Genomic DNA, 16,251 nt, shown 5'->3' on the forward strand with positions numbered 1-16,251 from the left:
TTAATAATAATAATAATAATAATAATAATATTAATTATTATTATTATAAACTGAAAAGGTCCTGGTTATGGTCCCGTTGTTAAAATCCAGAGCGCTCTGCATCTAACTCTCATACTTTTTTGTTTGTTTTCCTCTAATAAGATAAGTCAGCTCAAAATTAATAAATCAGAGTAGTTCTTGAATTTAGCTTCTCATATAGCATGTCATACAAAATGCGCTGAAACACGCAATCTCAAAGTAAAAAGATGTATTAAATTACTATGTACTGCATAAACCACTAAAAAAAAAAACAAAAAAAGATAGTTTATGATGATGTATGTGGTAATAGGACACACCGGAAGTACTTTTTTTTCGGGCGGTGTGGCTGCCGGGTAATGCTGCTGTCTATTATAAACTGGAGAGCAAGATAAGAGGCACGCGTCTTTTTTTTTTTCCGGCTTTCACGTTTACGGAATACGTCTATATGTTTCCCGCCATGTGGCTGAACAGCGAACATATATGTTGGTGTCGTGCTGCTAGCTGAAGCGCCGTTTATGAACAACGGGCACATTATGATAACAGAGTGACGGCGGCTTCGGTTTTTCCAAAGTAAGTGTGCTGTGTTAGCATTACGGCGCTGCTGCTCTCTGATGAGGTGTTATACTCGCCCTCTTTAGAAAGAACTTCATTGTCTACTCGGTGATGAAACGGCTTTCTTCTTGTCTCCAGTGTACTTTAAACTGTGTCCACCGAGTGTAAACTGGTTCATCACTATTTTAATACAAACGTTTCTTACGTTTAAAATTATGTTATTCGTTTGGTGAACTGAGCAGGTGTATTTTCATAGCTGTAAGATTAAAAGCGGGGTCCTTTGGTCAATAAAGATAATATTTTACGGAGTTTACCTCCTTGAATTACTACGGGGTAGTACTGTACTACTGAACGAGACAATGGGGAAAAAACCGTATGTTACTCTCTTGAATGAACTTGGTCTGAATGGCCTTGAGTACACATGGTTGAACCTACGTCACCAATACCGAGTAGTAGACTAACTTAGTTCAGTTCAATTCAATACAGTTTGAATTTGCTTATATATCGCCAAATCACATCAACAGTCACCTCAAGGTTGAAACCTGGTAGTTGTTCATTGAGTCTGACAAAGACGATTTATTTTACAACACGCCTGTGTTGGGGGGAGGGGCGGGCTGGTGTCAATGGCTACTGCCATCAGAACACGTGGGCTGATTACTGTAAGGAAAAATATACCTACGGAAGGCGTGTAGGTTTTACATGGCCCTTGTAGAGGTTTGGATAGTAGTGTGTGTGTGTGTGTGTGTGTGTGTGTGTGTGTGTATATATATATATATATATATATATATATATATATATTATATTATATTTTTTGTCCTTCAGGCTTTGTGCTTCAGCACATTGGGTTGAAAATAAAATAATGGGTAATGCATAAAAGTGCCATGCCTGTACTTTGAACTGTCTTATGTCAGCACTCAATGAAGTGTGTACTAAATGGATGTGTTATGGTCCTGGGTCTCAGGTCCAGGGTTTTGATTTTTCTGACTTTTAAATTCTTTGTGTTGCTGAATATGTTCTGTTTTCTGTTTTGATATTTCTCTCTGAAATTAGCGACACAATTCAGATTAGTGAGAGGAGGCTGAGGGAGAATCAGTATGTTTCTGATATTAAGGGTAACGCTTCTGATAGAAATCACCGGGCACTATTAACCCAAAATCTGTGTGTAACAGCTGACATTTTGCCAAGTGCTTCCTCATGGGGAGGGTGTCATCTGATTGTTGGGATTTCCTCTATTTATTGTAGGGTTGTTACTTTACACTGTTGGTGTGATTTGGTGCTATATAAATAAAAGTTAATTAAATTACAGAGGAGCAGAGTAATTGGAGGTCAGCTGTAAATGCTCAGGGTGAGGACTGAGTGACGAGTTCTAGGACAGAGCCAAAGTTTTGGCACTGCGCTCACAGCTTGTAGCCGTTCACCCACAGCGTCAGTTACATTCTGATAAAATCTCCCCGTCTCACTCTAGACAAATAAGCAATCCTAGAACCAACTATCGCAACCACATCAGGTATACAACATGCTTTTCTTTTTTTTTTTCTTTTTTATGTGCAATTTGCAGTAAATAACGTGTCACAAACTTTGCAAATCAGGTATGTCAGAATCAGAATACTTATTGATCCCAGAGGGAAATTACTGTTGTTACAGCTGCAACCGTTTCATTTAAATGAGTAAACCTAAAACACAATGACATACACTAAAGGCATAAAAATATAAAGACTATAGAGATAATTTGACTATATACACATCTAAATCTATACACATATGAAACTTGAGTGCAAAAATTTTTAAATAGGTGTCATTATATATATATATGCACAGTCCTTTTTTGTACAATGTATAAGTGTATGTACAATGTATATGGAAATTTAAGATTAAGATAGTGTTTATTTGTCACATGCGCAGTTATACACAGTACAATGCACAGTGAAATGTATTTTGTACCTGCAACCATATATACACACACATATAAATAAGAAGAATAAAAATAAAAATAAGTAATTCACACTATACACTACATACTATACACTATACACACTTTTACATGGAATTATAGATTATAATATTTACATTGAGCAATTTAAACAATTTTATGTACAATTGAATACTGATAAATGAATGACACTGATGAACCACACTGTCACCTATTAAGGGAGGAGTTATAGAGTCTGATGCTACAGGTAGAAATGACCTCCTGTGGCGCTCTGTGGTGCATTTTGGTGGGATGAGTCTTGCACTGAATGGGCTCCTGTGTCCCATCACTGTGTTGTAGAGTGGGTGGGAGCCATTGTTCATAATGGCCTGCAGCTTAGACAGCATCCTCCTCTCCGACACTGCCATAAGCGAATCCAGCTCCACTCCCACCACATCACTGGCTTTGTGGATCAGTTTATTGAGTCTGTTGGCGTCTGCCGCCCTCAGTCTGCTGCCCCAGCATGCAACAGCATAGAGGATGGCACTCGCCACCACAGACTCATAGAAGATCCTGAGCATAGTCCGGCAGATGTTGAAGGACCTCAGGTGTCTCAGAAAATAGAGGCGACTTTGGCCCTTCCTGTATAGGGCATCAGTGTTCTTAGCCCAGTCCAGTTTGTTGTCAATGTGTACTCCCAGAATGTGTGTGTATGTGTGATTGATTTAAATATTCTGCTCTTGAAATGGAAGATTGTACATATGCCACCTGTGAAAATACCGTCCATGAACTTCAGTCCCCAAAATGACCCTGTGCCTCTTTAATAAATCCAGTAGCTTTTTAACATCTAAAGATTTTGTGCTGCCACAGACCCTTAGTAAATCTAGACCTTTATGTTTCTCCTTTAAAATTCCAACTTTTGTAACAAAGTTATAGCTTTCACAGGTTGTTGTTGTTTATGTGACCTGCGTAAATCAATGCGTATAGCTCTAGTTTCCTTTGTCAGAGTGTCTGTTTTCCTTCATTTGTGCCCTTTTGAATTTTGTTTTGGGACAAATAAAGTTTGATTTTTAGTTTATTCTCATTTGTCAGCTAGTCCTGCATTTGGGTCCTTCCTGCCCGCTCCTGACAGGAAGTAGCAAAAGCACAGTACCCAATTTATAAGCACTCAGGAGCAAGTAGACGCTTGGCAACCAAATGCTTGTTGGGAAACTGTGTTTCTGAATGAACGGCGCTCCTGGGGCACATAAAGGAGAAGATAAAAATGAGGCTGAAATACTTCCCAGAGATGTGAAAGGAAATTGGTCAAAATTAACAGCTGGGATCATTCAGGAGTGAGAGTGGGAAATGGGAGTATATCCTGCATTGAAGTGGAGATTATTTACATGCTGAATGGGGGGAAAAAAAGATACTTTGATTGGACATCCAGTCAGTCAGGAGAAGACTTCCTGACAACATGATGCAGTGTACAGAAAGACCCGAAAATAAATCAACTTCATAGTTAAAAGTGACGCATCATCTCATTTGCCAAACGCAGGGTGCTTCTGTTCTGGCTGCTAATGGAACTGGCACATTAGTGTTTTATTGATGACGTTACTGCAGATAGAAGGGGCTGCATGAAAGCAGAGGTTTGTGGGAACCTTCTGTGTGCTCAGATTTTAAGATGTACACCAAAAGTCCTCAATTAATCACCTAGTAGGACAGTAATGTTTGAGCCTCTGAGAGTGAGCACCAGGGAAGATGAAAAGCATGTGCTCATGTCTGTGGGTCCAGAATATCAGACGGTCCTTGACTATGAGCTTTGTTTGACTTCATAAGCAAATTAATGGTGAGACTGTGTGAGGCTGAACACCCAAAATGTCTGGACTGAGGATTTGTTAGACAACAGAAGCAGTTTGTGACAAAAAAGACAATGTAGTTCCCAAATGGCTTGACATAGTTTGGCCCCGTGGATTTTTCACTGATTTGGTGCATTTTCACTGAGCGTAAGCATTCAGAAGAGATGGTGCCGTTTCACCCAGAGAGCTCAGTTGTACTTGAACTCATCTGGTGGCTTGTACTGTATGTCTGTGGGTGGATGTGTGTGTGTGTGTGTAAACATTGGACTCTCTTTTGTCCCTGCATCTTGCCGTAGTCAACACAATGGTGTTTTTAAGGCATATATTGATTCCTTTCTGACAGTAAAAGAAGTATCTGCTCATTGTACAGATTATTTTTTTTCTGGAGAACCACTTGCCCTCAGAAACAGATCAAGTCAACACAGAGTAAATGCACTTCATGTGTTTCGCAACAGTGGGTATAAATATCTTTTCAGTAGCTGATAAGTAGCCTATCAGTGAACCCACCTGATATTTCTGTTGCAACAAGGAAAACTAGGAAAAGTTGTGACCCTATTATGTCTGCTTTGGGCCTTGACCTTAAACGACCCCTGGACATGTTTGGCGTGTTGACATCTCTCTGTCCTTGATAGGACATACAGCAAACCCACCACAGTGTACAGAGAACAGTGTGATCTCATTCCATAGTGGTGTACCTCCAGCTGTTTCTCCCACATTGAAGCTGCCGCCAGCCAGTCATTATTGAACTGAAGCCAAGTATCGTGACTGTCTGAGCCTCATCCACACCCTTGGGTCTTTTGTAATATTTTCGATAATATAAAACATCAGCTTTTTATGGCCGTCTGTCTTTAGCCTTGTCCATGATTTACTAGAACAATCTAATTAGTTCTGCTCAGCTGCTTAAAAAAATCCTGTTTGGTTAGACTGTAAAGATTGTGAGCAGGCTCATTTAGTGCAGGATAGCTTTTGAAAGCTTTGTCATTGAGGGAGGCAGGTTGAGGCTGTTCAACCAACTGTCTCACCAGGGACAGTCATTGATTTTTAGCTTAGCTAGACTGGTGTATAAACCCTGCTGTTCATGGAAAATCAAGGATGCTTTTGATGGTGAGACATGTCGACTCAGCTGAACTGTATGACTTTACAGCTGGTTTGTGGTTTTGGTTTTCTTTGGGGCTAAAGCAGCTGTCTTTGTCCTGTTACCCACATGTGTCACACTTCCTTTGTTGGAAGCAGGAGGGATCAAATTACAAGAAACTCTGGAAAAGAGTGGAGGTTTTTGATGTACCCAGTTAGAAAGAAATACTATTGTGCTGTATAACTTAGCGCTGTAATTATATGGTTAACCAGAGAAACATGGACACGGATCATGTCATGTCAAAGAGCAAACCACAAGTTTGTTCCAATAATAGGAATTTAATATGGCACTGCGTGTCCCATATTGCTTTGCTTATGTTCTCTGTGGTCCAGATAAACAAGCAGGCAGCAAGCAGTGTAGCCATCAGCCTCCTTCATTAAGCAGTAATACTGCGTTCTGATTACACTCCTACAAAAAGTCTCCCATGCAGCCAGTCACAACCACCTGCTTGAAAATCATGAATATGATAGCAGCTGACATTATGGGGCCTTTTTTAATTAATCCAAATGTTAAAAGAAGCATGATGACGACCCCCCCCCCCCCCCCCCCCCCCTTTTTTTTTTTTTTCGAACATTAAGTAAGAAGAAAAAATTTGAAGTGAAACCAGATTTGGACCAGATCCACAATTTTGCTGCACGTGAATAACCACTTGGATGTAAAAACAAGAAAACTGAGGCCAAAGAAATTGGAATTAGAAGTAAATATTATACCAAAGAGGGAATATTCAAAGGACAAAAACTAACCACTGGTTAGTTAGCAGTTGATTTCCCAGTGCTGTGCTGGGAATAGATCGCTACCACCACAGTTTGCAAACAGGTGGTCCATTTACACTAGCAAGCTGTTGCTGTCCTGTTAAATTGTATTTTTTCTGGCTGAAACCCTGAATGTGGCTGCAGTTTGATTAGAAGGTGAAGTCCAGCGTCTGCATCTTCAAATGTCAGCTGTATATTCCAACTGTAGTGGTCTTAACACCTGGGGTTTCCCAATTTTTGGATGCCTTTTCAAAAAGAAATGGGTTTAGCTTTACTTTGAATCTGGCAGTTTTCATACTAGGACATAGGAGTATAAAACTTCTCCTTAACCATAGTTCAGTTCACACCTTGATTTTAAGGCCACAGTTTTGCTGCATATTTCAGGGTTAAATCTAAAAAATATTGGGAAAGGCTTTTTAACCACTTGATGATGTTTTGATTGTGAACAAACAGTAAACTTAATTAATGTGATTCTTATTTATGAACAAAAGGAGTAAGAAAGGGGGAGGAGGGTGAGAAAATCCCAGCATTGTAGGATTACTGGGATTGTAGTTGAGGACAGATTGGATTTGGTGAAAACTGGACAAATTCCAGAAGGCTCATTGTGCACTGGTGAATGATAGTAAATCATCTACCTGAAAGATAAGGTAACTTCTTTATTACTTTTAGATATCAGCACCAAATGTTTAGTTTAGTAAAACAATCGGTCGAGCAGCCTTCACATGTCCTCCTGTGAATGAGTGGAAATAGCTTTTCCAGTGGGAACTGTCACTATCAGTCCTCCCCGAGGTTGTACTGCAGTATTTGTGTATACCAAACTAATGCACACATTAAGGGAGGGACTGAATTTGTTCCAGCCTCAGTTGCTGCTTCCACTGCCAAAAGCTTTATTGGAAATCTTTAAAACTCCACTTAGTCAAATTGTTTAATTGGAGGTGTGCACTCCTGTCATTGACAGCTGCTTAAACTGCAAACTGCTAAATAATTGGGTTCATTCTTATATCACATGACACAGACAAGTCAAAGTAAAGAGACCTTACTTTATATCCAGTCACATACAGTCACTACTGTGCAGCGTCTTTGGAGCCAGTTGTATTTGGCCTGCCTCTCTCAGCCTGTCGCCAGTATTTAAACACGTTCCTGCATAACTATAATTAGCGAAACCTTGGCAGAAGAGTGTCGAGCAAACAAAGAGCCTGCTTTTCAGTCTTTGGAGATGTGGCTGACTGTTCTTCTCTCCTGCTGGCCTTTAGAGTCTCAACAGAAACTCCAACATCAGGATGAAGCAACAAAGGGACGTGCCTCAGGACCGGTGAGTTTGAACGTGACACAAATGGCAACAACTTTCACCTCCAACTGTTTGCTCTCAAGCACTAATCCCAAAGACCTTTTGCTTTCAGCCACATCCTGTGCAATTTCTAAAAGGGTTTTGTTGCAGAAAGAGAGAGACAATTTGAATAATATTTGTGTACTTCCTTCTATTCCTTTTCCCAGATACTACTTCGTGGGGATCATTTTCTTCATTCTGGGTCTGGGAACGCTGCTGCCATGGAATTTTTTCATGACTGCTTCATTGGTAAACTAAACAAACAAAAACATGAGTGAACATAAATAAAACATAGTTACTCCTTCAGTGACACTAAATCTAACACAACATGAAGCATACATTGGGATTACAATAACATCTTTTCATTTTCTACATCAGATGGAGCTTTATTGTAATGTTTTAGGATTAAGAAGCCTCGAAAAGGCTGCTTTGGAATAGTTTGTTGCATAGAGTTGAAGTAATTTGCTGAAGTCATTCATGTTATGCAGCCTGGGTTTAGGGTGTTATGACCCGAGGGGAACCATAGACCCTTTTACAGCCTACGTCATCAAAGGATGCGTGCGCATTTGGGCGACGGAAGTGAACTGCTACTCCATTCAAATCAATAAGAATAACGAGTCTTCACAGCATTTAAATGTGATTTTAAAAGCGATATCAGCATCAAAATGTCTGGCTGTTGCACGTTTGGCTGTCGGTATTTAGCTGTTTAAGTGTGTGGAAGTAAAATACTCAGACAATACAGTTTCTTCTTTACTATACTTTAACTCTTGTGATTGTGGTCTGTAGTACTTCCAAGGTCGACTAAACACAACAGGATGGAGCAACGGTACAGTGATCATCGGCAAAGAATACTACTTCAACAACTGGATGACCCTGCTGTCCCAGCTGCCCCTGCTGCTGTTTACCCTGCTCAACTCCTTCCTCTACCAGAGGTCAGCGACTGTGTTTCAAACATGCATTGCTTTCTATTAATCTGACTGCACTTGAGCTTGTCCGCTTTATATCTGAATGAGCGACCTCGTAATGTTTCCTTAAGTAATATCAATGGCAATCTCATAAGACCTGATAACATTTTTCCCCTCTTTTAACATGATACATGTTTGGACTGCATGCAGTCTTGTTAATGGACATAGAAAAGTAATGGTTCTTGTTGTTGGACTCGTGTTTATTGTGAACCCTGTATCTACTGCGGTGTGTTTCTCACCCTCTTTTCTGTTAAATCTCGTGTTTTCTTGGTTGAATTCTTACTGTGGGTGTTGTGACTGGTCATGTTTCAGGATATCGGAGATGATGCGTATCGCGGGTAGCCTCGTTTTTATCCTGCTGCTCTTCATCCTCACAGCGGTGCTGGTCAAAGTGCCCATGAAGGAAGATCGCTTCTTCTCAGTCACCATGGCTACTATCTGGTTCATCAACTGTAAGCCAGCGTGCTTCTCTGTGTGGGTGTGAGACAGATGTTTGAATGATAGGATGCTACAATAAAAGCCCCCTCTTCCTTCTCTTCCTCCCACTGCAGCGTTTGGTGCCGTGCTGCAGGGCAGTCTGTTCGGCCTTGTGGGGATACTGCCTCAGAAGTACAGCAGCATTTTCATGAGCGGCCAGGGCCTTGCTGGGACCTTTGCTGCCATCGCCATGCTGCTAGCTATAGCCAGTGAGTCACCCACATCTACACAACCCACCAGTGGGCGCCTAATCCTTAGTTGCTTGGTAACCAAAGGCATTGAAAATCACTGTGGAGCTAGTCAGATCAGCATGACAGCACATTGCTTTCAAAGGACACAGTGCAGACTTGGTTCTGTAGAAGAGTTTGTTTTTTTTCTCATTTCTGTCCCAGAATCCTTCAGTACTAACTCGGCTTTGTGTGCGTTTTGTCACTCAGGTGATACAGACTCTGAGACAGCAGCTTTGGGTTACTTCATCACACCATGCGTGGGAACGTTGGTCACGCTCATCAGCTACCTGCTGCTGCCACGCCTGGTCAGTCAGCTGTCTTCTTTGCATGACAATCCATCTTATATCAACTACTCTTAGTTTGCACATTCGACTGCCAGAGCAATCTGAAACTGATTTCAGTAAATACAAACTCTTCTGCCAGGCTTTTATGCTTTCAGATAGTGGCACTGTGGATGATTTATCACCATGTTTGAATGCTTATGGCGGCAAGCTTCCTTACCAAGCTGCTTTTATTAAGTAAAAGCTAATTAATGCAAAGTACCAGACTGAAAATGAACTAGAATTTCAATTACTCATCCCTTAACTGAATCAAATCCATTATTGTATAAACTTGATTACAAAGATCTTTGATCCCAACAACATTTCAGCTCACTGACTTCATTTGTTTTTTGGGTTTTTCATGTTTTCATGCAGGAGTTTGCTCAGCATTATCTGAGCAAAAGTTGCAAATATGAGGCAGACACCACAGACGAGCTGCTGACAGGTTTGACACTGGCTTCACAATCTCCTCCTCACAGTCATTTTTTTCCCAGAGTTCCTCAAACAGGGACAATTGATCCTTTCAGCATGAGTTCTGATGTTGTAGAGCGAGCTGTTTAACAGCAGCAGCCTTAAAATCTGTCAGACATCACTGTGACAGTGAGTGAACATTGTTTCCTTTTCGACTCAGTTCACAATTCTTTCCCTCACAGTCTGGATGAATCAGATCCATTCAGTGGGACATTATCTCATTAAGTCAGTTTACCCTCTGTTTATCCAATTAGACTGTGCCAGACAAAGATGGGGTCTGTTAGACTCTCACAGCCTCCTGCCCTTTTATGAATGCTAAAAAGTCCAAAGAGGTCCAGTTAGTTATAATTCACTCAATCAGAGCCCATATTTGAAACATTTCCTTTGATCAATAATTTTTTTTTTTGTGTAAAAGTGAAACAGTAGAAGTGATGCTGTATTCAATTGCAGAGAGTAGCATGGTGGAAAATGGCAAGCTAACTGGACAAGCTAACGGATCAGTAATCGGCCACTCAGCCAAGGGCAGCAGTGAGGCGGAGGCTGAGGTGGAGCCCAGGTCAGACGGGACCAAGCAGGCCTTCCTTCCCCTGGAGCAAGTTGAGAGGCCACAAGCTAAGGCCTCAGTTAAAGAGGTCTTTAAAAAGGTAAATCCACTGGTTTAATGACATTTCAGTCAAAGTTACTAAAATGGAAAACTTTTCTGTGAACTCATTTTGTTGGTCATTGATTTAATTTGACTTAAAGCAATTTGGATTCATTGAATGCATCTAGTTTTTAAAGTAGTCGTCTGTGTTCTCTCCTTTTCTTAAAGATCTGGGTGATGGCATTCTGCGTGACGTTCGTGTTCACGGTCACTCTCTCTGTGTTCCCTGCCGTCACAGTAGATGTAAAAACTGCATTCCCAAAATGGGGTAAGACCACACACTCAGTTAAGCTCAGTGATTAGAGGATCTGTGCTGCGTTCAATATCCATTTAGAGGATGGCAGCAAGTACAGTGCATCTGTTTTATAGTGTTAAGATCCTAATGGGATCTTAACCGGCCTTCTCTTTGTATTCATTCTTTCTTCAGAGCGCTTCTTTATTTCGGTGTGCTGCTTCTTCATTTTCAACATTGGCGATTGGCTCGGTCGGACCGTCACCACAAAAATACGTTGGGTAGGTTTCCATTTGTCAGTTTTGCTTTTCCACTCAGAAAAGTTAGCTCTCCAGTTTGATGCCACTAAAATATTTAATTAGACAAAAACTGGTATATTCATGTCATCTATTTGTTCTGTGCTTGGTCTTGTGGATGTTTGCTGTCTTTTTGTTTGTTTTTGAAGGGGGTGACTGACACCTGCATTCACAGTTCATACACAGGCATTTATGCTCTTTCAGCTAGTCTTAGTTTCATTCCAATAGGGCTCATAGCTTTAGCACAAATCCCCCAAGAGCACAAAGCACAGTGACCACAACTCTCACAAGCCTCTTTTTCCACTTGTACCCGCTCAGCTCGATTCAACTCGCCTCAGTTTTCAGGGTTTTCCATTAGGTGGTACTGCCTGTTTTTGTTTGTTTTTAAGTACCTACTCAGCCAGGAGTCTAAGTGAGCTGAGTCAATCTGAAAATGTGACGTCAATAGATTGCATGCCACTGATTGGTCAGGGAGGGACGTCACTAGATTACCCATGAAATAAACTCCTTCACAAGAATCAAACCGGCTGTTTGTCGCAGCAACGATGGAAATAGCTACACGTTAACCAACCGATATTCATTAATTTTGCTCATTTATAGAAGTAATATTTATTTATACATGTGTTTTCTGGAAATCAGACACAACCAGATCAGAATGACTGTTATGTTTACGGAGTCTCCCACAGCAGTATTTAGAAACAGCTGAGTGTGGGAATATGAAACTGGAAAGCAGCTCAATCTGCCTCCACTGTAGCAGTTAACAGTAAATGCAGGCAATGCAGTAATTGTGGGCTTTGACTTGTTTCCTTGTAGTTGTTACTGGTCTCAATTTATTCCCATGCCTACACACCAAACTTCCTGATCAGGCCCACGTCCACAGGCATTGCGTTGTGGGTTGACAGAATGTATAACTACATCATTTCCTATAAGTGGAATAGTTAGGTCTGTGTGAGGTGTTATTGGAGAAGAAAAGACAAATGGATGAGGATTGTGTATGATCCCTATCAGATGTTTCATGTGTTCTGAGTATTTCTACCAAGTTTAATGAATTCTCCCGTTTCATCCTCGTTTCTGCAGCCCGCTAAAGAGTCTCGTCTCTTCCCGATGCTCGTTATCTCCAGAGTGGTATTCGTCCCTCTGCTGATGCTCTGTAATGTCCAGAGTCGCTCCTACCTTCCCGTCTTCTTCTACCACGATGCAGCTTTTGCAGCCATCATGACTTTCTTCTCGCTGTCCAGCGGCTACTTTGTCTGCCTGTCCATGTCATACGCCCCACAGTGAGTACCAATGAGTTCACACTTGTTCAGAGGTCATGTGATAACTCTGCAGCAGCAGCTGTGCTGTAATTCAGTTATAATGTGGAAATATTATTGACATTTTGGACCCTAAGATCTCCAGCAGCTTAGTGGTATTGCCTTTAAACTTCTGAAATTTGGCTATATAACCATAGTGTATGCATGATGCACTGATGTGTTGGCCTCATTGACCAATAACTGTTTATCTGCAAATTACCAATCCAGAAAATTATATTTATCTATTGTCTCACATAACTTTTGGTGCTCCCTTAAAGTTCAGATGGTGACATAGTGTAGGGTTTTTTTTTTGTTTTTTTTTTAGTGTAATGAAGACTTATTTGTGTAGCAGGAGCAGAAATAGTAACAAAAAAATGGCAAGAAGAAGAAAAACTCTGTATTGACTGAAAGATTTATTATTAGATTTATTATGTGCGCGCCTACTAATTTCCAATAACTAGGTAAACTTAAAGTGTGATGATCACTGCTGACAGAGAGACATGTCCCGGGTCTTACATGGAGGATTTTTTTTAACGTGAAAACAGAAGTTACTATCCAAATAGTGGAATAAACGTTTCCTGTGGCTACTTCAAAATAAAAGCCGGTTATACGTACAGTGTTATGTGACATCACAGCAATAGGGATTTGGTATCAGTGGTGATTTAAATGGGGAGTAAATGCTAAACATCGAGGCTGTGTAATAAGGCAAACTGTTACTATTACTCAAATAAACAGTGCACTTTTTATGCCAAAAAGTAATGTAAGAGCTGTACTATGGGTTATGTGCACAGTGCTATGCACACTTTAATCCCCTTTAAGGTCATGTACTAAAGTAGGCCTGAAATCAGTGTGCGCTTTTTAAAGGTTTATGTGGTTCCTGATGATTAAATACACGACGTCTGCCATCAGGTTGGTGGAGCCTAAAGATGCAGAGACCGCAGGAGCCCTGATGACCTTCTTCTTGGCTCTTGGACTGTCCATAGGAGCCGCTCTGTCCTTCCCCCTCCGAACTCTGGTCTAGTTATACACAAACACATCTGAAGGGAAAATCAGATGCCCCCTTCTGCATGAGCTTCCTGGCTTTCATTTCATCTTTTCACTCCATGTAAGTAACGTGAGCACAGTGAGAGCGTAACGGTCATGGATGAGGAGCTGGTATGGCTCGGGAATTCTTAGATTTGGAAAGGGAAATACTACGTGTTACTGAAAAGGACTGCTGCTCATGATGTTACCAGCTGATAACCTGACAAAAGAAGTTAGAAACATTTGCTCCATGTGCAGTCCTTTAAATAACTTTTTTGTTTTTTTTTTTTTTTTTTATGTTTGAAGTTTTTCAAAGTCAATAATATGTAGATAAAGGGAGACAGACTGGCTTGTCTTGGAAGAATTTTGTATGGTATAATGTAGGTGATTTTTATTTTTTAACCATAGCTGAGTTTTTGATATTCTCCATTTTATTGATAACTTGGGTGATGAACTTTGACTGATTTTACATTAACTACTCATAATGTTTTTGTTTTCATCATCATCATTGGGTATTTTCTGTTCCTCTTCAGACCAGCAGCTCCACCAGGAAAACTTTTGACCAGCAGAGGGCAGCAGCAGCTCCACCATTAGAGCTGCTGCTGCCCTCTGCTGGTCAAAAGTTTTCCTGCTTAAAATCCTCAAAGCTGCTAAACAAGAGACTCAAGTTGTGTTGCAATCAGAATACAGTGTATGGTACGACTGGTTCAGGTAAACAGGTTTTTTTGAGTAGGACCACATTCTTTGGCAATCTGAAATGTAACACAAGAGGCAGATTTACTTCATTAAGAATCTTCACCTCTGTGTAGCAGCTGCTGTTACAGACCTACAACAGAATTGGATGTGTTTGTTAGGATTATGATAGCTTTTGTGAATCCTAAGTCATTATATTGTATTTTCTACAATTTTAACTGTTTGTATGTACCAATGTGCCATTTCCATCACTGTTTTCATGATACTGCTCTTTGCTTACATGTTGATTCAGTGAACTTGAGGGTACTTTTGTTGATGCTGCATTTACATCCTGTGGGAAACGGACCAGCACAGGACATGTTATCATGACAACTGTGGTACATATATTGCTAAAATATTCACGCAACCATCCAAATCAGTGGATTCTGGCATTCCAATCACTTCCATGGCCACAGGTGTATAGAACCAAGCACCTACGCATGCAGACTGCTTCTACAACCTTAAGAAAGAAGGGGTCGCTCTCAGGAGCTCAGTGAATTCTAGCGTGGTACTGTGATAGGATGCCACCTGTACAACAAGTTCAGTCATGAAATTTCCTCGCTAAATATTCCACAGTCAAATGTTAGTGTTATAATAAAGTGGCTTAAAAATGTTCGCGTGTGTGTGTGAGAAGGCAAATGAGTGAATACTTTGGCAATATAGCATATGTAGAGAATCTGGCATTTCATATTTCAAGTTTCAGGTTTCAATAGGAGGCTAAAATGAGACTTTTCCAACATTATGTCAATCCAGCAAGTGTGTGAACTCAGGTTGTGTTGCAGTGGGTTCACACCGGAAACCAAATGGTGTCATTCAAGAACAAGAAGTGACTTGAAGTTATGGGTAGCTCTCATTAGAGGTGTAACGGTTCACCACGGTATAGAAGCCTCGGCTCGGTTCACCCAATAATTGTGCCGAAAAAAAGAAATGGATTAAATAAATTGGAATTCTGTTTTAATGCTCTCTACTCCATAGTAGCTGCTTTGTTTCCCCATAATGGCTGTGTCCGGCCTGCGTGTTTCTACTGTTGTATATAAGCGTTTTTGACATTTTAATTTTAAAATACTGGAATAAATCAGGAAAGGTAAACGGATATGTGTTAATAAATATTTTATGCTGTGGCTGGTGTTTATCTAGTGAGTACAGACTGTAAGATCACCGTTTACCTCATGAAGCGTCCTTGTCTCTGGAGGAGGCCGTAAAACTTTGAAGAGTCCGAAGCTCACTCCTGTGAGATGGTAAATGGACTAGTTCTTATATAGCGCTTTTCTACTCTGAGCACTCAAAGCGCTTACACAACACGTTTACATTTACCCATTCACACCCATTCATACAAACACTTCCATGAGTAACTAATCTTAAGTGCTTACTGTCTAACATTCACACACATTCATAGTTGGAGAGCAAGTTGGGGTTCAGTATCTTGCCCAAGGATACTTTGGCATGCAGCCAGGAATCGTTGAGGGTACTTCTCTGCGGGTAACTGCTGCTGATTCTCGAGATCCAGGTGGATCTATTGTGTACGACTTGGCGAATAAACTCTGTGCAGTGTGATCTCTGTGAAATTCAAGTCTAACATTAGCTGGCATAATGTTAGCTTGTAAGCAGCTGTTGATTGGGGCTCCTGTCAGCTGAATGTAAACGGGCGGGTCGCAGGTTTGATCTGCAGAAAATCAATGATTGCAATGTTGGGAATAAATGTGCACGAGGTAATAAGGTGATATTAAAAATACTGGTTTTGCTTTCAGGAGTCTCATTAAGAAGATCATTTTGTTTATTTTCTGAGGAATGCAGTGAGTTTTATTAGTGAAACAGGAACATGTGTCAGGTGATATGTAGTGTAGACTGATTTATTTTTTTCTAGTGGCTTAAAATGTGTCATGTTCATTTAAAGTAATTTTTTGTTACTATTTGCAAGGAATAAAATTCTGAGTAATTTGTTTTAGACACATAAATCATCATCATTTGATCCAGAAATAACTATTTCATGTATGCAAATGAACCAAACTGTGGCTTCTGTACCGTAATATGAACTGAAA

General features: G+C 40.5%; 1 protein-coding gene across 1 annotated transcript; it reads left to right on the forward strand.

The window, feature by feature from the left end:
* The first annotated feature begins 401 nt into the window (after positions 1-401).
* LOC115775106 (equilibrative nucleoside transporter 2-like) lies at positions 402-14,025 on the forward strand. The gene is made up of 13 exons (XM_030722602.1): positions 402-588; positions 7,458-7,516; positions 7,699-7,780; positions 8,318-8,463; positions 8,809-8,948; positions 9,048-9,182; positions 9,411-9,508; positions 9,899-9,968; positions 10,445-10,638; positions 10,806-10,905; positions 11,065-11,150; positions 12,243-12,442; positions 13,367-14,025. Exons 2-13 carry the CDS (start codon positions 7,485-7,487, stop codon positions 13,476-13,478), a joined length of 1,395 nt encoding a protein of 464 aa, XP_030578462.1. The 5' UTR covers positions 402-588; positions 7,458-7,484; the 3' UTR covers positions 13,479-14,025.
* The last annotated feature ends 2,226 nt before the right edge of the window (positions 14,026-16,251 follow it).

Source organism: Archocentrus centrarchus, assembly GCF_007364275.1.
Source record: "Archocentrus centrarchus isolate MPI-CPG fArcCen1 chromosome 18 unlocalized genomic scaffold, fArcCen1 scaffold_23_ctg1, whole genome shotgun sequence".
Classification (NCBI taxonomy): domain Eukaryota; kingdom Metazoa; phylum Chordata; class Actinopteri; order Cichliformes; family Cichlidae; genus Archocentrus; species Archocentrus centrarchus.